Below are 22173 nucleotides of genomic sequence, written 5' to 3'. Positions count from 1 at the left end.
TGTATTTAATAGTGTACATTGTCTAGCAGTGAACATGCACATGATTTCAAAATTCAGTCATCATCCATTCAATCTTGGCATGGAAATGACTGATTAATAAGGTAATAATGTTCACACTTCACAAAAATACTGCTTTATAGAAAATATGCTGATGTTTGTTTATTTCACTCTGTATTAAGATTCTGATAGTTTAAACATGTAATGATGACATAATTTTTTAAATGTAAAAAATAATTTTACGGAATTTTAACGTATTTTACAGATTTTCCAAGTTTTTTGAAATACAGTTAAAATTGTAAAATTACAGAAATATACTGCAAATTTACATATCCACTGTAAAATCACATGAAAAATACGTCAATGTGCAGTTTCCATAAGAAATTGATCAAATCTACACTGTAAAAAAATTCCGTAGAAATTACAATGTTATTGCAGCTGGGTTGCCGGTAATTTACTGAAGATTTAAATTTATGTTATTTACTGGCAAGAGTTTGTTCAAAGTTAAATAAATTTGAAATATTAACAAGTCTTTATCTTTACAGAATAAAATTATACAATAACAGCCTCATGCAAAGCATTCTGGGAACCAGAAATAATCATCAACCTTTTTCTGTTTTTTGCTTCAGATTTTGTTTCCCAGAATGTTTTGCTTGATGCTGTTTTTTTAGTTTTACTCTTTAAAGACAAAGACTTGTAAATGTTTAATGTTCATTTAACTTTGAACAAAATTTTGCCAGTTAAAAACATAAATTTAAATCTACGGTAAGTTACCGGCAACCCAGCTGCAATTTCTACAGAATTTTTTTTACAGTGTATGGGGCGGTTTCCTGGACAGGGCGTGTCCTGGTCCCAGACTAAGATGGATGTTTGAGCTGCCTTAATTTTAAAACACCTTGTACTGAGATATATCAGTGCCATTGTTTTGTCCCAAGATGCACAGCATGTAAGGATTGTTGGTAAAAACGACCTAGATCTCCTAATAAAAGTAGAGCCTAGTCCTGGATTAATCTAAACCTTGTCCTGGAAACCGCCCTTATAAATAAATGTCTAAAAGGTGAACCTAAATAAATGAATGGTAATTTTGCGTTTTAAAATATGTCTAATAGCTGTCCAAACACAGCCCAGACATTTAGAATAAAATAAGGCAAACTTTAAACTCTTAAATAAATGTAAAAATAAATGAAACCAAACGCTTGTAATCACTGTTGTCCTGCAAGTTATTTTTGCAAAAATGGCATGCAACCAAATTCAGGTTTATTTTGGCTAGAAGTGGGTTACTCATAGCCAGACTATATCGAGTCTATAGACAATAAAATGACAGCTGGGTACCAATACAGATTTAATGTGGCCTTTAGACAAAAATATCAAGTTGAAATCTCTGAACTAACAGCTGGCTCTTGTAACTGACTAAGCTAAATGACAGGGAGAGATTTTTCTAGTTTTAACTGTTAAGAGTTCACCCCAGTGATGTGAATTGAAGTGTGCATTATGTTCTCTGCTGCTGGTTATCATTTAAAAGAACTGTGTGTGGTATTCACAAATGCTGTTTTTCAGAGTAGCACTCTACAATTCCAAAGCCATCATGAGTCCTGCAGTACATTTAGTTCTGGCACATTTAAAAATGTCACTTTTGGGTAAAATAAAAAGTTTGGTTTATCTATTTTTCTATTAGCCTCTGGGAAAATAATACGGTTTCCTGAATAAATACAAAGCTTTTAACTTTAATATCAAGAGCTGTAAGGGCCACCAGGGATGTTTTGTCAGGGACTTGGGTTTTGTTGCAGTGTTGTGCTATTAGAGGCCAATGAAAAGCAAATAATGTCTTCAGTTCTACATTAAACTGATCATTCGATCTATCTGACGTTATTAAAATGAGTTGAGTGTTGAAAATATATCCCTGAGGGGTTTTGTTTATTGTCCAAAATTTAACTGCCACTTGCATTGCTAATGGGACATCAGTGGGGAGATAGCTTAAGGATACCGCAGGTAGTCAGAAGTTGGAAATGTAATATTATTTTATAATTTTCCTTTTTACAAGATCGATCGAGGTCATGTACTCTGCATCTTCACAAGCACCAAAACAACATGCAGTAACAGCTTGTTGCTTTGATTTAAACACAAAGCATCCAGATGGTCACAAGTTTATCAGGAAATGTTGCCAAAGGGGGATGCTTAACGAAATTGCTTGCTTTCTGAGTATTTAAGGTCAAAAAGAAGAGCCAAACACTAAAATAGCACGCCTCGTATAAGCCTAAAGATTTATTCTTAATTAATATTATTGATTTACTTGTGGATTTCAATATGCCAGCATGATATTGAACCCGACCTGCTGCTGATTGGCCATTTTCATGTCAAAGTCTTTATTCATCTTGTAAAGCACACAATTATAACTGTGACTGATGTAACTCATCTGTTGACAGCAGGGTAATTGCATTATAAATCCCTTATGTTCTGCATCTGTTGTATTTGCAGTAATAATTTGGTGTTATGGAAATGACCAACAGTAGTTGTGTGAATCACAAAATTATGGGTGTAATCTGTAATAGGTTAAGTATGAATAAAAAACAAAGATTGGTACTGCCACACATATGGATATATGAACACCAATACACAGACAGATATGATAGACATGATGTAATGTACATGTATTTTGTATTTTTATGCTATGACAGTCAAACAGACGAATGGATGTATGGATGAATGAATGGACGGATGAACAGATAGATGACAGACAGATGAACATAAACATAAATAGACAAACGGATGGATGGACTGATAGATGATAGACAGACAGATAAATAATAAAAAAAATAGTACCAAATGCTACTAATGTGAACTATTTAGGTTTGGATATATGTATCTTTTAGGTAGGCCTACTTATATGCACTCTTTGGTACCAATATGCACATCTATGAGCTACTAATATGACCATTTTATTGCGCTTTTCCATTGCATAGTACCCAATGGTTTGGGTCAGTTTACTTTTGGGAGCTTTTTAGGTGCAAAGGGTAGTAGGCCTACCGCCCTAGTAACAGTTAGGGACCATTTAAATAGATAAATAAACACAGACAGGCTAATCTAGATAATAACATGGATGAATGAATAGATGTAAACAAAGATAGACAAACAGACAGACACGTCTGACATGACCAAAACAGACAGAAAAATAAATTTTAATAAAAAAATATCCTAATTGCTCACTATCTATGACGTTTTAAAAAACAACAACTGAAATGCAGGAATATCAATTACAAAATGTATCTGGCACACTTCTAGTCAGTGCGCCTTTGTGGGCGCAGTATATTGCCATGTATCCCACTAGGATTTGACTTCAGAGAAAGTACGTGACAGCACAGCAGCGCGCGCAGTCGGAACTCGAGTGCGCTCCCGAGAAAAGAAGCGCGCGCTCTTCACCAAAGGCTGCGTGACCAGACCCGTGCAGTTGTGCCGCTTGTCTCGAAAACACACTGAAACTAAAATCACAGGTATACAGTTTTTAGTCTCGTTGACATTAAACAGAAGGCGCGCAAAATGGAGTTTACAAACATGACCGCCAGCGATTTCCCTTTGATTGTGACCAACACAAGCTTCATGGACGAACCAGCGGGTCTTCTATCCAACCTCAGCCAAGGCACTGAGCAGAAGCCGGGAAGAGGCAGCGCTGCGCTCGCTATCGCTGTCTGCATCACCGCGCTTTACTCTGTTATCTGCGTTCTGGGGCTGTTCGGAAACCTGCTGGTTATGTACGGTGTGGTCCGGTAAGCATTCTTCAAATAGTGTTTTAATACTATGTGTAGGCTACTTATGACTTCATATACCACACTTTAGCTGCAATATTCAACAAAGTTAATTTGTGTACTCTATAGTGATATTTGCACAATGCAGTGGAGCCCAAAGAGAACTAAAAACAGTCAAACTGCCTAGAAATCTGTTGTTGACATTATAAGCCAGACAGTAGCCTATAACTTAAAAGTGCTAGTTAATTCACAAATCCGTCATTTTTATATAAATCAAGTTGTGGGAGATGAAAGGCAGACATAAGCAGAGGATGAAGATGAGTGAGTTTAACTGAGAGTGACAACCTTTCACTCAACACAATACAACACAAACACAGTGTCACCCACTGATGTGCCAGTGTAACTGTGAGACAGCCGCTGGTTTGTTTGTTTCGATGATGAACACATTTTTAAATGACAGTTTATCCATAATTAAAATTCATTTAGTTGCATGCATGTTGTTCCAAGCCTTTCATTGTGGCACACAAAATGATTGAGTTAAATGATTACAGATTTTTTAACCTTTTGGTGAACCACCACTTTAAAGCACCTCTTAACAATCTGATCTCATTTCAGATGTGTGAGATGATTTAGAAAGACTAGTTTCCTGTAGCTTAGACAAAGCATTGCGTCATCAGCGAAAAGGTCATGGGTTTGATCTCAGGGAGCACAATTGATGTAAAAATGTATAGATTTAATGCACTTTTAAGTGGTAGCTGCCAAATGCTTGAATGTAATGTGATGTTATAATTTAACAAAAAATCATGGGAACAGGAATATTTAATTATAGAAATCATATTTAACGTGTATACCCATATAATTAAGACCACTAGTTTTATACTTTATTATAATTTGACAGAATTTTGCTGCATTGCACACAACAACCATACTATACTTAACCCTTATGTGTTGTTGGGGACATTTTTTGTCTTAATTTGGCCACAACTTTCTCTGTGTTTCAGGAAATGGAATGATTTTTGGGGGACAAATATTATATTTACACATATTTTCAGAAAATGCTTTGAAATTTTTCAAAAAACTCAATATAACCTGGCAAATGTAACCTTTTGTGTTTGCATAAGTCTGTTAATCAACCCCAGTATCGATCAAAACTACCAAATGTTTACAAAAATGCCAATAACTCTTTAATTGCCAAGTTTATAAGTGGTATCACTGATTTGAGAAAAAAACACACACACAAAATGACTGATTTTTAAATATAAAAGGTGATTGTGGACTGGATTTATACTCCATTTACTTCACAAACCAGAAATTAAGCTCTGTTTTTGCACAGGCCTACTAAAGGGTTAATTGGTACCACTTGGTGATCAAGAAAAAATTTGCAAAAGGAAAACCACCAACAATCAAGAATGCATGATAATAAGGTGTCATGGCTCTGCAATCAAAAAATGTTGTTGTATTGGAAGTCAATGGGAAAAACAGCCACAAACCATAAATGAGGAAGAAAAAAATGTAATCTGATGCTTAGGGATGCAGCGATTATAGATTTTGATGGTACGGTTATAGTCTGATAAATAATCACGGTTGTACGGTTATTACGGTTATTAAGGATTCATTTATTTCACAACATTAATGTATAAAATCACATGAATAAATTTGTAATCAATTGCTACATTTTTCTGTATTTTCAGTTTGTGTATTTTTTCTACAATTCTTGGACAAATGATAATAATAATAACTTAGCTGGCTTTGACTTAAACAGTATAGGTGCCTTTAAAACCTGTAGGCTATTCATTTTAATGATCTTTTGAATAAATGTAATTTTACATTTGGACTGAATAAAGTTATATTATTTTGGTTTGTTTGAAGTATTGAAGTAAAATATATGAAGTAAAAATGATAAAAGCCTCTCAAAACGAATAATAACACAGGGTCATCCTGGGCCAGGTACTGCCAGTCATTTTGACAGGTGTAGCTTAATATTACACAAAAATCAAATATAAATATTAGGGGTGGCAAGATTAACGTGTTAACTCATGCTATTCATTAATTAATCATTAACGCGTTAAAATAATTCAACGTTATGAAATGCAGTCAGACCACCAGGAGCCCCGCCCGGGTTTGATCCGCGAGCAGGAGGTTTTTAATGCTGTACAGAGTAGACCGATTGAAGTGTGGCTCTTTCATGTACGGATGCAGGTGCGCGCGCACACACACACCCACCCCCACACACACATACACACACACACACTCACACACAAACCAGATGCACGAACAACCAAGAGACGCATCACGCGCACATATTCTTTTGAACGCAGAGCTTTGTCATACAATGCACAAACCAGATGCACGAACAACCAAGAGACGCGTCACGCGCACATACTCTTTTGAGCGCGGAGCTTTGTCATACAATGCATCATGACGCATGCGCCTCTTGGTGCTTCGTGGATCTGGTTTGTGCGTGCGTGCGTGCGTGAAACAAAAACACGCGGTGTAGCGAAGGCTTTACGGTTACTTAACCGTGACGTTTTAAAGCGCGGTTAATAGTGAAACCGGTTAATCGCTGCATCCCTACTGATGCTGCACAAAAACAAAAAATGCATCAAAGACAGTGTTTTTACTAATCTTTGACATGAAAAAAATCCAGTCCTCAATCAATTTTTATATTGAAAATCATTTTGTGCCCCCCCAATCAGTTACAGTTATTATGAACTTGGTAATTAAAGAGTTAAAATCATGAAATTTTTGTAAACATTTGGTAGTTTTGATCAGTACTGAGGTTGATTAACAGATTTATGCAAAAAAAGAAAAATCATTTGATACATTTTACAGCCATTTAAAGGGACATTCCACTTTTTTGAAAATATGCTAATTTTCCAACTCCCCTAGAGTTAAACATTTGATTCTTACCATTTTGGAATCCATTCAACTATACTTTTTAAACTGGCGTAATAATCAAGGACTTTGCTGATGTAACATGGCTGCAGCAGGCGCAGTGTTACTACCGCTGCCCGGAAATTGTCCCCTGCTATTGAAAGCAAAGTTCTTTGTTGAAAGTAACCAAGGGGACTATTTTTGGGCAGTGCATAATATCACTACGCCTGCTGCAGCCATGTTACATCACCAAAGTCACTGATTATTACGCCAGAATGAGTTCCTAGCCATATCTGCCTAGAAAATAACAACTTTTAATTTTCTGTCGGTCTAAGTACACGATGTAACTACAGAAGAGTCAAGTTTTAAATAGGAAAAATATTGAAACTCTTTGGTTATTTTTAGCGCAATGCTAATGGTCTAATCAGATTCAATGGATTGTGCTAAGCTATGCTAAAAGTGCTAGCGCCAGACCCAGAGATCAGCTGAATGGATTCCAAAACGGTAAAAATCAAATGTTTAACTCTAGGGGGGCTGAGAAATTAGCATATTTTCAAAAAAAGTGGAATGTCCCTTTAATTTAGTGTCCTTTTTTTGTCCACTAACAACACGAAAGGGTACTGAATTTGAACGATGCACAAGGGTTCACTTATTTATTTTCAACAACAAATTTATAGCAGGTAGACAACTGATGTGCTTTGGTCTTGTTGTTAACCATTCTATCATAAGACTGTTAGAGATAATGTTACAGGTATTTACACAATCCTAAACTCACTGATATAAAAATAGACTCTGTTTCCTTAAGAGTTAAGTTCAATTCATTCAGCTTGATTACATTTTGTGCTCCATTCATGGCACCTTTTACACTATGTAATGAATCTTCAGGAGTGAAAGCTTAGAGGAACAGACTGAATGAGCTCATCAAAGTCGTGATGTCTGGTTTGACTTTTCATTATGCTATTCCACATTTGGGTATTTTTACACTTCAACTTCTATGAGTCTTTATAATGTGCAGGCAGAAATACTTAGAAATAAGAAAAAATCATTAATAGTTTGCTCTAAAGTATAATTTATAGATAAAGTATTGGCAAAAAATAAGGTTGATTTAAAGGTCAAAAAATTACGTATTTTTATGGGTTTTCTTCTAGTAAACACAAGTCATTTAAAATCAAATTAGAGCCACTCATTTATGATACCTGAAAACATTTTATTTCTCCAGGGCATATTTCATGAAAAATGTTCCTTGATGAAGATCTGCCATGAAAAATGACTGGCAACAGTGCAACATTTACATGATCCAACAGTTCCCCGTGATTTTCTTTAGTATAAAATATATGCAAATTATTTGAGTCATGTACATTACATACAACAAAACAACTTATGCACACAGTATATTAAGCCTAATGGGATTTATAATAATTGTTTACTTCCTCTCACCACACTGTACAAAGTAAACAATAAACTGCAGTGTCACTAATGGATATGAATTTTACTCTCTTCAACTCGGTGCGACTTCAAATGTCAAGTCCTCAAAAGAGATCACGGCGTGTGGGCACCAGACAAATCACTAAAGCTTTGAGATAGTAATCAATGGATTACAACGTAAGCCTTTAGCATTGGTGTACCATGATCTCTTCTTTAGTTACTATGGTTGCATTGTTATATCCTTTTATGCCTTATCAGCTCACTTCTGGTTTGAAAAACAGAGAGTGCTCCCCGAAAATTATGAGCTGATTATTGTAAGATAGCACAGAGAGACACTTGAGGCATCTTAATATAATGAGAGCGTGCCGATGTGCAATGAGACAGTACTTACTGGATTTCATGTGAAATTGTATGTCAAAAGCACTTTTAAATACCATGTATAAAATTTCCCTATTACCTGTTAGATATCACTGAAATGGGTTTCCTGAGAAATCACACATATCTGTTATTGGCTCTGTAAATCGCTGAAGAAATATCAGCCTACGTGCAGCCAAAGAAAAAACCCATTGGCATGGCATGTGAAGTACACCTATTTGACCAAAAGAAAATGTATTGGAGATGTTTGAGGCTGATGGTGTGGCAGAAAATAGTAATAAAAATGAATATATATACGCTCATATAGAAGCTCACATACACTCACCTAAAGGATTATTAGGAACACCTGTTCAATTTCTCAATAATGCAGTTATCTAATCAACCAATCACATGGCAGTTACTTCAATGCATTTAGGGGTGTGGTCCTGGTCAAGACAATCTCATGAACTGAATGTCAGAATGGAAAAGAAAGGTGATTTAAGCAATTTTGAGCGTGGCATGGTTGTTGGTGCCAGACGGATCGCTCTGAGTATTTCACAAAGTGCTTAGTTACTGAGATTTTCAGCACAACCATTTCTAGGGTTTACAAAGAATTGTGTCAAAAGGGAAAAACATCCAGTATGCGGCAGTCCTGTGGGCGAAAATGCCTTGTTGATGCTAGAGGTCAGTGGAGAATGGTCCGACTGATTCAAGCTGATAGAAGAGCAACTTTGACTGAAATAACCACTCGTTACAACAGAGGTATGCAGCAAAGCATTTGTGAAGCCACAACATGCACAATCTTGAGGCGGATGGGCTACAACAGCAGAAGACCCCACCGGGTACCACTCTTCTCCACTAGAAATAGAAAAAAGAGGCTAGAATTTGCACAAGCTCACCAAAATTGAACAGTTGAAGAAAAATGTTGCCTGGTCTGATGAGTCTCGATTTCTGTTGAGACATTCAGATGATAGAGTCAGAATTTGGCGTAAACAGAATGAGAACATGGATCCATCATGCCTTGTTACCACTAGGCTGGTGGTGATGGTAATGGTGTGGGGGATGTTTTCTTGGCACACTTTAGGCCCCTTAGTGCCAATTGGTCACCGTTTAAATGCCACGGCCTACCTGAGCATTGTTTCTGACCATGTCCATCCCTTTATGACCACCATGCACCATCCTCTGATGGCTACTTCCAGCAGGATAATGCACCATGCGACAAAGCTCGAATCATTTCAAATTGGTTTCTTGAACATGACAATGAGTTCACTGTACTAAAATGGCCCCCACAGTCACCAGATCTCAACCCAATAGAGCATCTTTGGGATGTGGTGGAACAGGAGCTTCGTGCCCTGGATTTGCTTCCCACAAATCTCCATCAACTGCAAGATGCTATCCTATGAATATGGGCCAACATTTCTAAAGAATGCCTTCAGCACTTTGTTGAATCAATGCCACGTAGAATTAAGGCAAACACAGTATTAGTATGGTGTTCCTAATAATCCTTTAGGTGAGTGTATGTCCTAAATTTATACATTTTGATAGTGAAATAATCATTTTTTTCCAGTGTGCCAGTCTGTATTACATGCACATATGCTTCTTTTTGCACTTTATGAAGTGAATCATGATCTTTAACAAACGTATGAGATCTTCATAATCAAAAGGCCAAATCCCAGAACAGCTTCAACCCATTTACAAAGCAACCCATTCATCTGCATCGGCATTCATGTGGCTCATATCTTTATTGCAAACCCAGGTGCTGACATTTTTAAAAAAAAGAAAGCATGCTGACTGACTCTTACTTTTCTTCAACAGGTACACAAAGATGAAGACAGCCACCAACATTTACATCTTTAATCTGGCTTTGGCTGACGCTTTGTCCACCAGCACCCTACCCTTCCAGAGTGCCAAATATTTAATGAGAACCTGGCCATTTGGGGAGCTCTTGTGTAAGGTGGTTATCGCTATCGACTACTACAATATGTTTACCAGTATTTTCACGCTGACGATGATGAGCGTGGACCGTTATATCGCCGTGTGCCATCCAGTGAAAGCTCTGGATTTTCGTACGCCAGTCAAGGCAAAGATCATCAACATTTGCGTGTGGATTCTGTCCTCATCTATTGGCATCCCAGTAATGGTCATGGCTGGCACTAACAAAACTGACACAGGTGGGGACAAGTAAAAAAAATCATAGTTAACACAAAAGGGTGATTCTCACGAAATTAGACTTTGATAAAAAAAAAGTAAATGCAAAGTAAGAGTATCAAAATAAGAAGCATAACGTTACAAACATCTCTTCATGTACTATTTTGCACATGATTTCAAATGACATCATACAAACCAATTTTGTTGTTTTTTCCACATTTAAGGGGAAAATTTTCATTGCCGCAACATGTCCATGACTGGATTTGGGTTCTTTGACATGAAAATATTTATAATAAAAAATCTAAAAAATAAAAAGCTTCAGTGCATGTTATACTATATACATTTACAGTAAAAAAACATGTGATATTTGGTGATCATTGGTAAATGTAGAGACAATAATAAGGAATATAAATGTGTCCAAGACCAATTTTCTCATCCTCCGAAACAATTTTCAATCATTGTTTAAGCCCTAAAGGAACTAACATTTTCAAAAAAAAAAAAAAAGATTTGGAAGGGACATGATTGACTGTGACACTCAAGATGGCTACTAGGTAAGCAGTTCTTATTTTTTCTCTCCAGATAAAAGTTGACATTTTTGTTTGTCATAGTACCTAGACAACTTTTTAGTTCTCATTACCGAAACATGATATTGTAAATGCATATATTTAATGTAATATCATGTTGCGGTAATGATCATTTTGATAATGATAATCAAAAAAAATTTAATAATTCTATAGGAAATATATTTTTTTAATTCTTTAAAAAATAAAGGCTATAGTAAGTTCAAACCTTAATCTTGGAATGTGGAAAAAAAAATTGGCTTCAAGGGCTTTTTAAAAAAATCTGATGCTGGACACCTTCTTAATCTGGATTTTGTGAGAATCACCCGAAAGTTTTCTATAGGAAAAATCTAATACTTTTTTCCTGTATGTCTGTACTTTCTCAAATAGATGTTTTTTTATTCTAATGCATTATGCAAATGTTGAAAAAGCAATATTTTTATCAAATGTTTGTTTCAAAAATTCTAGTTAATCTGTTGACCTCTGTATTCACTACAGGAAACACCTTTTGCATGCTGAAATTCCCAGAGCCAGATTGGTATTGGGATATCGTGACCAAGATCTGCGTCTTCATTTTCGCCTTTGTGATTCCCGTCTTGGTCATCACCGTCTGCTACGGGCTGATGATCATTCGTCTAAAGAGCGTGCGTTTGCTCTCGGGCTCTAAAGAGAAAGACAGGAACATGCGCCGCATCACTCGCATGGTGTTGGTGGTGGTGGCAGCCTTCATCGTTTGCTGGACCCCCATTCACCTCTTCATCATCGTCAAGACTGTGGTGGATGTCAACCTGAAGAATCTGTTTGTGCTTGCCTGCTGGCATCTTTGCATCGCTCTGGGCTACATGAACAGCAGCCTCAACCCCATCCTGTATGCCTTCTTAGATGAAAACTTCAAAAGGTGCTTCCGGGATTTCTGCCTCCCCTTTCGTTCACGCATGGAACAGGGCAGCTTTTCCAGAGCACGCAGCGTCACAAGAGAGCCCATCTCCGTGTGCGCCAGGACAGAGTCAATGAAGCGGCCCACCTGACTAGGCCTGGACCAAATGCCTTCGAGTTTACAAGAAAGGACACAGACTGAGGTCACTCAGATTTCCACCACTGAGTTCTAAGCTCTGCCGGAAACCACCTGAGGTTGATACAACTCGACAGCAAGCGTACATCGAAGGCAATTGGTCTTTTTTGGATCCTTGTGATTCTTTTAAATCTCTATTTAACCAAATGGAAAAATCAGTGGATGGCTCCAAAATGATTTCCTATTTGAGGAAATGAGATACGTTTGGGCCATTAAGATTGTAAACATTCATTGGATGGATATCAAAGATGCGGCCTTACGTGGTCAACAGGAAGTCTGCATTCATTAGTGGTTAAAGCCATCAAAGTGGATCTCATAATCAGATTTTTAAGTGGAAAGTGAATTCCATTTCCATTGGAAATATGGAAACATGTAACATGATTGTATTTGGGCTTATAAGACTGACTGCACAAATTGAGTTTTCTAAACATAAAAAATAAGCTGCAAGATGGATATTTTCATTTCAAGAGACAAGCATGCCATTTCACCGAACATTCAGTCTTTGTTTAGCAAAATGCACAGAGGCTTTTTCTTTCTGGAACAACAGGATTTCATTAAACCCGAGGAGAAATACATGGGTGTGAAACGCAAAGCGTATTGACCAATTTGCATTTATGTGCATGTGGCTATTATAAGGATAACAGGGTTAACCCCCTTACGATTGCTGGCAAAGCTATTACAAGAATTATAACATAATTCTGATACGTAATTTTAGTGGTGATGGATCTTCAAGACCAGAGTAAATCCACATTGTGGTTTCTATGGAAAAGCAGTGTGGTTTCTTTAGATATGTTGTAATTTTAACACCGGGAGGTTTGTACATACAGTATTTTCTTGGTTTTCACTCAATTATTAAACGTGTTTTGTCTAATAGTTCTAGCCTTTTGTTGACATTATCGGTAAATGGAACCAATCTATTGGCTTTTTTAAATCTTATAATTAAAGTGACATTTAACAAATAATTTTGTGTATTGAAGTTTGGTTCTAAATGTCAGTTTTGCTGTAAAAAGGTTTAGCCTCATCTTCAGAGTTAAGCTTCTTGATTATTGCATACTTTCTCCAGCCGAGACAGTTGTGCAGTTGTGTTAGCGACAGTGAGTGTTGTTTTGCAGTGACAACGGTATGATGTATTTTTCAGCAACTGTTAGATATTTCATATTGAGCTATTTTTTATAGTTGCAAGTCAGTTATTACAAATGATCTGAACTGTCAATGTCTATATTGTGAAAGCTAAACTTATTAAAATAATACTGTGGATTGCATAATAACGTTTTTCTTTTTTTTTCTGACTGAATTCATCATTTGTTTGTATATTGCAAACTTTTAAGGGAGTTTACTGTAAAGTTTTTGACACAGCTTAAAGCATAAAACTAGATCAATTATGAAATGAAACAGGAATGGTTTTTCCTTGTCAGTTATATTCAACCTATATAGCCCTGTTATAAAACAGCAGGTAAGTGTGCTTGTAGTCAAGCACTGCACACATTTATAACACTAGAACAGGCACACAAAGCTATTGTATAATTGCTTCAAGGACACAAACTAATACAGGCAACAGTAGAATTTTACAACCTGAATATACGTCACTTTAAAATTATATATATAATTAATTGTATCTGTGAAGTTTTGTTATTTCAGGCTTGTATAGTAGAACAAAACATAATTTCACATGGTATTGCTCTATATGAAATCGGTAAATCACATATTTTGCCAAGATGACATCTGAAAAATGTGTTGTTTTTTCTATCTTGAAGCAAACCATGTCTCGTGTGAATTTTCATTTTTACACAAAGGGACAGTTTCCTGGACCAGGTTTAGATTACTACAAGGGCCTCATTTATAAAGCGTGCGTACACACAGATGTGATTCATAAGGTGTGCATACACAAAATCCACGGCATAGTCCATATGTATGGAAAAGTGCTTAGCACCACGTCAGGGTCTGAGCAGACGTACGCACTTTTGCTTGTCCGATTGCTGCAGGTTTTGGATGTAAGTCTTTCTTGCCGCTCTTAAAGAATTTAAACATTGACAGGTGCTTTTTTATATTAATAGGCATTGTTTAAATGTGGAGATTTGAAACTAGATAATATGCGATTTCTAGATTTCACATATAAAAAACGGGGTGGGTCAATGACGTGAATTATTCAATTAAATGTAAAAGGGTAACATTTCAAAATAAGTTTGCAGATTACTTGCATACATTCTGTTTATTAAGGACTAAGGCTAAAATTTCTGGTTTTATTTCATTTTGAAAGAATATTTGGGTATAATTGCAAAAATGTCAATGTGGTGTAACCGGTCTGTCGATTGGTAGAACTACTATTTTTTTTATGAAATATAAATATATTCATAAAAAAAAATTGGAATTAAATATAATCATCTAGTTTAGCGTAATATGATTTTTTACATAGATTTTTACATCATTTGTCGAATATTACTTAGAAAACAGCTGTTTTCAGCATATGTCAGGACAAATATTACAAAAACGCATTAAAATGTACATTTAGAAATAACTAATAACATGATATTTTATTCAGTCTTAACTTTCATAAAAATGGTGCAAATGAAATTTTTTATTGCATAAAATTAACATAAATACAATATGTGCATTAAAATAAACCTGATGTGTGCTTTTAAAATAAGTTTTTTTTTTAAGATTTTTGAATTTCTCATATTTCCAAACCGTTTTTGTCATGGACCCGGATACATGCATTTTCTGGTCTACGCAGCATTTTATAAATGCGTTACATGGCTCCAGACTAACTTTTTTCACTAGGAGCACAGTGGCCCCCAACTGAACATTTTAGGAGCGCAACCAGAAATGTTAGGGGCACACACCAAAAATCAACATGCTTACCAAATACTGTATTACTAATAAATACTTTAATGAAAGATTCAGAAAGTACAATTTGCTGCTTCAAATTCAGTGTCACATCACAAAAAAAGGTCAAATTTACTGGTCGCACATGTGCGACTGGATGTAAAATTCAGTGGCACACTCTCAAATTTTGGTGGCAAAATGTGACCAATTGGGGGCAGTCTGGAGCCCTGCGTTATTTTAGGACATTTAAGTAGTTTTTACAAACATACCTTACAAAAAACAATACTTGTGTGCATCTTGAGACAAAACAATGGCACTGATATTTGTTAAGATAATTGAGATGTTTTCAAATTAAGGCAGCTTAAACATGCATTTCAGGTCGCATGTAATGCAAGTGTCAAGCAGTGAATATATTTTATGTACAGATTCTCACACTTTCTCATCCATGACAAAGAGTTGGCTGTTAAATGAACAAGTTTGTACACATCGATAATATGATTCATTTGTGTGGGAGTGTATGTATGTGTGTGTGTGGGAGTGGGAGGGTTTGTGTGTGTAAGGAAGTAAGTGTTTAAAGTTATATTGTATGTCATTATACTTCAGATGTTACTAAACTGTGTTTTGTTGGAGGAGGAGATAGAAAGACAAAATCTTAGTGGATGGCTTCCATATTTCTGTTGTATTTTATTATATTACAAAATTGTCTGTTTTAATAACAACTGTCATTATTTTATCTATTACCCTGTAAAAAAAATTTATCCGTTATACCTGCCCAGGGACTACAGGTGAAAATTAGCAACTGTTGCTACAACCTGGCTCGAGACATGTTCTCTTGTTTTTTTAACAAGTTTGCGTTGTCCCTGTTTCAAATAAATACTTTCCATTCCATCCATATAGTTGTTGTATAGGTTCCGGAAAACTAACTATGGCGGCATGAGTATATTATCCAGACGAATTATGTTAATGCTTTGTTCCGAACAAGCTAACTATTGCAGCATAAGTATATTTACTAGACACATTATGTGAATGCTTTGTTAAAAAGAAATGTCTTTAGTTTAGACTTAAATTGATCGACTGTCTCTGTTTTTCGAACATTGTTGGGTAAATCATTCCAGAGCTTAGGGGCTAAGTAGGAAAAGGATCTACCACCTTAAGACACTTTTGATATTCTAGAGACAATTAAGTGCCAGAATTTTCTGACCGCAGTGTACGCAATGGATTGTATTCTGATAGTAGTTCTCGAAGATTCGAAGGTGCTAGGCCATTTAAGGCTTTATACTGTAGGGGATTAGCAATATTTTAAAATGTATGCGATATTTAACTGGTAACCAGTGAAGATGACAAAATTGGGCTTATGTGATCATATTTCTTAGATCGAGAAAGTATTCTTGCAGCGGCGTCCTATCAGCCAAGGATATTGATTTCTAGCACTTTACTACTAGAAATATATATAGAGATGAGAAATAAAAACCCGCTTTGTCTATCTATGATCAGCAAACTTTCGATGTTGTCATGGAAAGGTTGGTTGTTTTTAGTCGCATGACCTGCAATCGTTTGCAGCTTCCAACACTCTGTCTGTAAATAATGCCGGAAAAAAACTATCGGTGAACACAGAAGCCACATATCGGCCGATACACATAAAACTCGCAAAAATCGGCCAGCCGATATCGGTCTATCATAACTTTAAATGTTTTTCAAACAGCAAGAATGGCTTATATATTTTCAAAAACCTGCAGCTATTGGACAAGCAAAAGTGCGTACATCTGCTCAGACCCTAATGTGGCATTAAGCACTTTTCCACCTCAAAGACAGTATTTATAAATATGGATTTTGCAGTGGATTTTTATGTATGCACACTTTACAATCAAATCTGTGCATACACACACTTTAGAAATGAGGCCCCTGGACTAGGATAAGCCATGTCTGGGAACCCACCCCAAAGTGTCTATATTGCTGCAGAAGTATTATGAACTAGCACATGTATCCTAGGTAGTAATAAATTAAGTTTTATTTGACAAAATGGAAAACAAACAGAAATAATGTTTAATAAAACGCTCTGATTTTTTGCACTTAATATGCCAATAGACACAATCGTACAAATTGCCTGAGCAGCAAGCAACATCATTATGGTCAGTAAATGTGTTTTGGTTCCTCATGATGGTTTGGAATGTCTGTTACATAATGACATAAACATTGGATCAGGGAGCACTGCTGTTACATGGCTGTTAGAGTGGGTGGAAAGATGCATCACAGCACAATGGCAAGAGACCCAATTGCCAGCTAGTTTGATTAGGGAATCAATATATGACACAGACGTATCAATACCATACGACTTGCTATTAACATGCTGTGAGATAGCAGGGTTAAATCGGAGTGAACCGCTCAGAAAGTTAAATGCTTAATGGATAACAACAACTGTGAAAAAATTACCATTTATGGGTAAATAGCATTATTTACATTAATATATTTGGCAGAATGTTTAATTTAAAACAATTTACACGGCAAAATAATTATTATGATTAGATCTGAAATTACAGGCCAAATTAAGTCGTTTTTTGATGTTTTTCTTGTAAATAAAAAGTATTTTGATTAGCATATAGTTATGCTGATTTTACACTTGGGTTATAACACTGAAGTAAATCTCAAAGCCTACTTTAACATTTACCCATTTCGCCTGGATAAAGAATTTTAAACAAAATTTTAAGTCCTTTAAAACAAACACCGACCTTATAATTAATGAAAGGCAAGTATGTTGAAAAGCATGCACATAACCAGTATCTCCCTTTAAGGTTTGCTCCTTTTTAGTTTCCATGGTAACATGAGGCTGTTTACCCAACAAGCTGACTTGCTATACAACAAATACTGGTGGGTTAAAGACTAACATGCTAAAATTTTAAACATTTGATGTACATTTCACAAAATGTTAAAACATGTTCTCACTTGAAAGATTAGAAAAACATCACTATTAGGAATAGTGACACTATTGCCAATGATACAAATTAAATGATTTTCTTGACCTTCTTAAACTGAAAATGAGTTTTGCTTCTTCTAACCACATTTAGTTATATTAAAACGGTGCACCTCAAACATTTACATGTATGCATTTATGCCATATACTTTAATCCAAAGCGATGCAAGCCATACATTTTTTATCAGCTTGTGTTCCCTGGGTATCGAACCTACAAACTTTGCGTTGCTAACGCAATGCTCTGCAACCGAGCTACGGTAAGACACACATATTTAATGTTTCCTAGCATTAATATTAATAAAAAATGATAGTTCTCACAAGAAGCCAGTGCCCACTTCCCAATGAAGTTACCACAAGCTGTTTCACACCGGGCATCAAAAAACATTTATGACAACACTAAAAGACGGTGGTCAATTAAGTGCTTGCACAAGAGGCTGTTAGCATTTCAAAGCTTACAGAGAAAATGAGCCTTGGAGAGCTTTTTAACCGAAATATCCCTCAAAGTCTCTCAGCATGACTCACTGTGGGCTGTAGCATAAAGATCGCCCAAGAGCACAATACCATTTCCCCTTCATGGACTCTGAAGTGGCGCTTTGATCTGCAAATTTTTATCAACAGCGAACGAACCATTTTCAGTTTCAAGTACTTGTAGAATTTAGGACATGGTATGAATTACATAAGCAAGCGCCTATATTTCGTATATCCTACCATTTAGTTGAAATTTATGTTAGTGGTTATACATTAAAGCAACACTATGTAGTTTTTTACCTTTAAATAATGTCTCAAAAATTATTTCAGTGATAGAACAACTTTTAACTCTTTCACCACCATTGACGAGATATCTCGTCAATTAAGAGAAAACGCTTCCCCGCCAATGACGAGATTTTCCATCTTTCCGCAATACCGCCCTTCCGCAACTTTTTAAACCCGGAAGTATTGCTCTATGGCAAGCTGCTGCATGTCCATGTCTGTTTTAAAGATCGCTCCGAATGGGATCTCTATGAAAAGTCCGTCACAAAAATGGAATTATCTCTGCTTTTTGCTCAAAATGTGGTGTTTGTGCAGAAACCTACCCATATTCAAAAGCTGATTACAAAAGAACCACGGAAGGTAGGATGAAACGTTTTTTTTTTTTTTTGAAAGCAGAGGGTCTGTTCTTTCATTTGGTATATTGTATGTTTATATATTTAAAGAAGAACATTTTCTTGAAGGCATTAAACTTTGGTTAAAATCATGAAAAACGGTGGCGCTGGCTGGCAACTTTTTTTAAAAACGCTGGCGGTGAAAGAGTTAACTGGACAAATTGTACTGTTGCTGCAACCTGAGCAGCCTCCTAGCTGCTACAAGCACACTCTGAAAGTGACGGTGGAGGGTAGGAAACACATCCCCGCCCCTCCCCCTGCCTGCAGAAGAGGCACTGTTGCGCTTTTCAACCACATGGGGGAGCTGTAAGTCATTTTACATGGAAACTACATAGTGTTGCTTTAATGTATAAATCAACTTATAAATGGATCAATAGTTCACAGAAATCAATATTTTGTTATCGCCCTTTTGTGTTTGACTGTTAAACTCCTTAAAGTGTAAACAGTTATTATGCAAATAGTCAGTCCGACAAATGGGCTAATTGGCCTAATCAATTGATTGTTTCCCACAATTGTTGTTGACGTGACCAAGCTGAAGTTTACACATGGGCTCTCCAGAGAGGCAGCACAAGCCAATCAATTTTCCATCTATTGTAAGCCATAGATAAATAACCTCTCAACAGAAAAAAATGATGATATGAACACAATCTATAAGTTTTGGGCAGTTGCGATCTATACAAAGCACAAAATTCCAAAATGTTATTGTCACTAAAACCCAAGGCCAGCTTGTGGGGTTGTAGACAGGCAAGATCATCAAGATGGGCAGGGGTGCACATCACTTTTTTGTTCTGGTTCTCAAAGGAGCACCTGGAGATGCTTACTGGTATTCACACTATTCATAGCACCGACATGCTGTCAATATCATTTATCTCCTGAGTTCTCTCTTCGCCGTATCACTTTGGTTTAAACATGGTAGACGCTGATGAATATACAATAAAATATGCCTGGTTATTGTTTTGACACATGTAACCTTTATAAATGTCTGCTAACTCAAATTCTGTTAAAGACAAGTAAATGGTCAGAAATAAAAAATCTAATCATGAGCAATAGCAAAAAAAGTATAATAGAACAAATATACAAATTAAATTAACAGTGCTGTTTATGTTTTCAGGCTGGTCTGTTTTTCAGGTAGAGTACAGAAACTAAATAAAGTAATCAGATAATACTGCATACACTCTTAGAAAGGATGTGTTAATTTTTTACACATCTTTGTGCGTTAAGCTTTTAACACATTATGTGTAATTTTAACACATTATGTGTCATTTTGTGTTGATTTTGTGTTAAGATATAACACAAGTTGTGTTAAAAGTAACACAAAATGTGTTGTTTCAATAATAACACAGTGATGGGTGAATTCTGGGACAACGCATTTAGTGTGTCGTCCCACAATCAACACTAATGTGTTGTTTTTAACACATTCGTTCTAAGAGTGTATTTACTGTGTATATTTGATTAATTCTTATTAAAGTTACAAATGTTATTTAGTCAAGACAAGGAAATTATGATTTTCTTTGTCTGTGGTTTGATTAATATTAAAACAACATCAGGTTTATCCTCTAAAAATAGGTGTACTTTCCCTTTAAATGCATGGATGCAATACATTGTTACACACGCATTCTTTTCCTCAACCGCTTGTGTTTATTTTATGTGTAAAATACTTTTAATACTATAATTACTGCATTTTGAGATGATTTAGTTTTAAAATGTCCTTTCAAGTGCAAAAAAAAAACTCAGTTGGCTTTTGCGCGCTGTCAGTTACAAGCTGTCTGAAACGGTGAAACCTTGATATGTGGATCGTGGTCGCGCTTGAGGTGCGCGCAAACAGAATTTACCAAACAACACGTGAGTACAGAGATCGCGTGAGATCTGCGTAGTTTCGCGTCTTGTTGTGCTTAAATATTTAAATTGTACAATCGGGCCAGTGACTATTGCACCTCTGCTAACACACATTAATGTTTACACGTTTGTAATAATTATCTTACCAATGATGCACGGAGCAATCCCTAAAGTTCCAGCAGTACGGAAAAGGGCCTTTTGGTGCAGTGTCTTGTGCGCATTTTTTATTTTAATCGCGCATGCGCACCAGTTATGTGCACCCCTGAAGATGGGCCTCAATGGTAGCACTGCAAATCTGTATTTATTATTTTTAGTGAATTTTCAGTTGTGGATTACTCAGATTTTATTCTTATAAAAAAATGTGTATTTCAGTGTGAAAAGAATGTGGATGCCAGAAATGTTTGTATTTCAAGGGATGAGGTGGAAAAGGCCACAGCGGCCAGACATTCCATTTCAGATTTTTTTTAAATTGGTTTGGCGTCAAAACACAGCGGCCTGCCGTCAAGCCCTTAATTCGGAGCAGATGTTCTGTTTATGATTAGAAATAAGAATTGGTTAAGGTCCAACGTCGGGTTGCTGTCAAAACACAATGTCGCGTTGAAGTCAAAACCCAGCGGTGGACTAACGTCAAAACACCATGTTGGGTGAGATCATAAAGATGGGCCCCAAGCAGCACTGTAAATCTGTATATATATATTAATACATCTTTGTGGGGCAGGGCTCAATGCAAAGGGTTTTTCTGCTGGCAGGATCAGCCAATTGGTTAAAATTTGTATTTGCCCTGTCAAAATTTTCACTAGCTTTCAACATCGGCCTGACGTCAAAACCCAACGTCGGGCTAACGCCAAAACGCGTCATCTGGGCCCCAAATAGTGGCACTGTAAAGTGGTTCAATTTTGTGCTTACAAATTTGTAAAATGTTCACTAGCTGCACCACAAAAAGGAAAAATGAAAAAAAAAAAAAAAAAAACTAGCCTTACTTTTATACATTTCAAATATTTAAAATATATGGTCATTACTTACGGATATTAAGCATATTCGTACGGCGTAGTAGTAACAGGAGTGCCAGGGAGCCCTCAAAGACAAAGACAGCCTTGTCTAACAGGGCTTGTAAAGGGAATAGGACCCATATATTAAACATAAATAAACATTTGTTTTCATCATTGTTGGGTTTTCTGTACCAAACTGGATAGCACATGCACGAAGCCCAAGGCTCATGGTAGTCAAGGGCCTC

At 36.2% G+C, this 22173-nt stretch overlaps 1 protein-coding gene across 1 annotated transcript; it reads left to right on the top strand.

Annotated features, from left to right (window-relative positions):
* The first annotated feature begins 3354 nt into the window (after nucleotides 1-3354).
* Nucleotides 3355-13508, top strand: oprd1b (opioid receptor, delta 1b). Its single transcript, XM_065298410.2, has 3 exons — nucleotides 3355-3758; nucleotides 10206-10561; nucleotides 11597-13508. The coding sequence occupies exons 1-3, from the start codon at nucleotides 3532-3534 to the stop codon at nucleotides 12124-12126; spliced, it is 1113 nt and encodes a 370-aa protein (XP_065154482.1). The 5' UTR covers nucleotides 3355-3531; the 3' UTR covers nucleotides 12127-13508.
* Nucleotides 13509-22173: the final 8665 nt, after the last annotated feature.

This window comes from Paramisgurnus dabryanus, chromosome 13 (genome assembly GCF_030506205.2).
Source record: "Paramisgurnus dabryanus chromosome 13, PD_genome_1.1, whole genome shotgun sequence".
Taxonomy (NCBI): Eukaryota; Metazoa; Chordata; class Actinopteri; order Cypriniformes; family Cobitidae; genus Paramisgurnus; species Paramisgurnus dabryanus.
The sequence above is the reverse complement of the archived record's forward strand: the minus strand, read 5'-3'. Positions and strand labels throughout refer to the sequence as shown.

What these genes read in the sequence shown, in the direction of transcription:
- oprd1b (XM_065298410.2), top strand. Translation starts at nt 3,532, where the DNA reads ATGGAGTTTACAAACATGACCGCCAGCGATTTCCCTTTGATTGTGACC. An exon ending in GTTATGTACGGTGTGGTCCG is followed by an intron (nt 3,759 to 10,205) that starts GTAAGCATTCTT and finishes TTTCTTCAACAG; the next exon opens with GTACACAAAGATGAAGACAG. An exon ending in CACTAACAAAACTGACACAG is followed by an intron (nt 10,562 to 11,596) that starts GTGGGGACAAGT and finishes TATTCACTACAG; the next exon opens with GAAACACCTTTTGCATGCTG.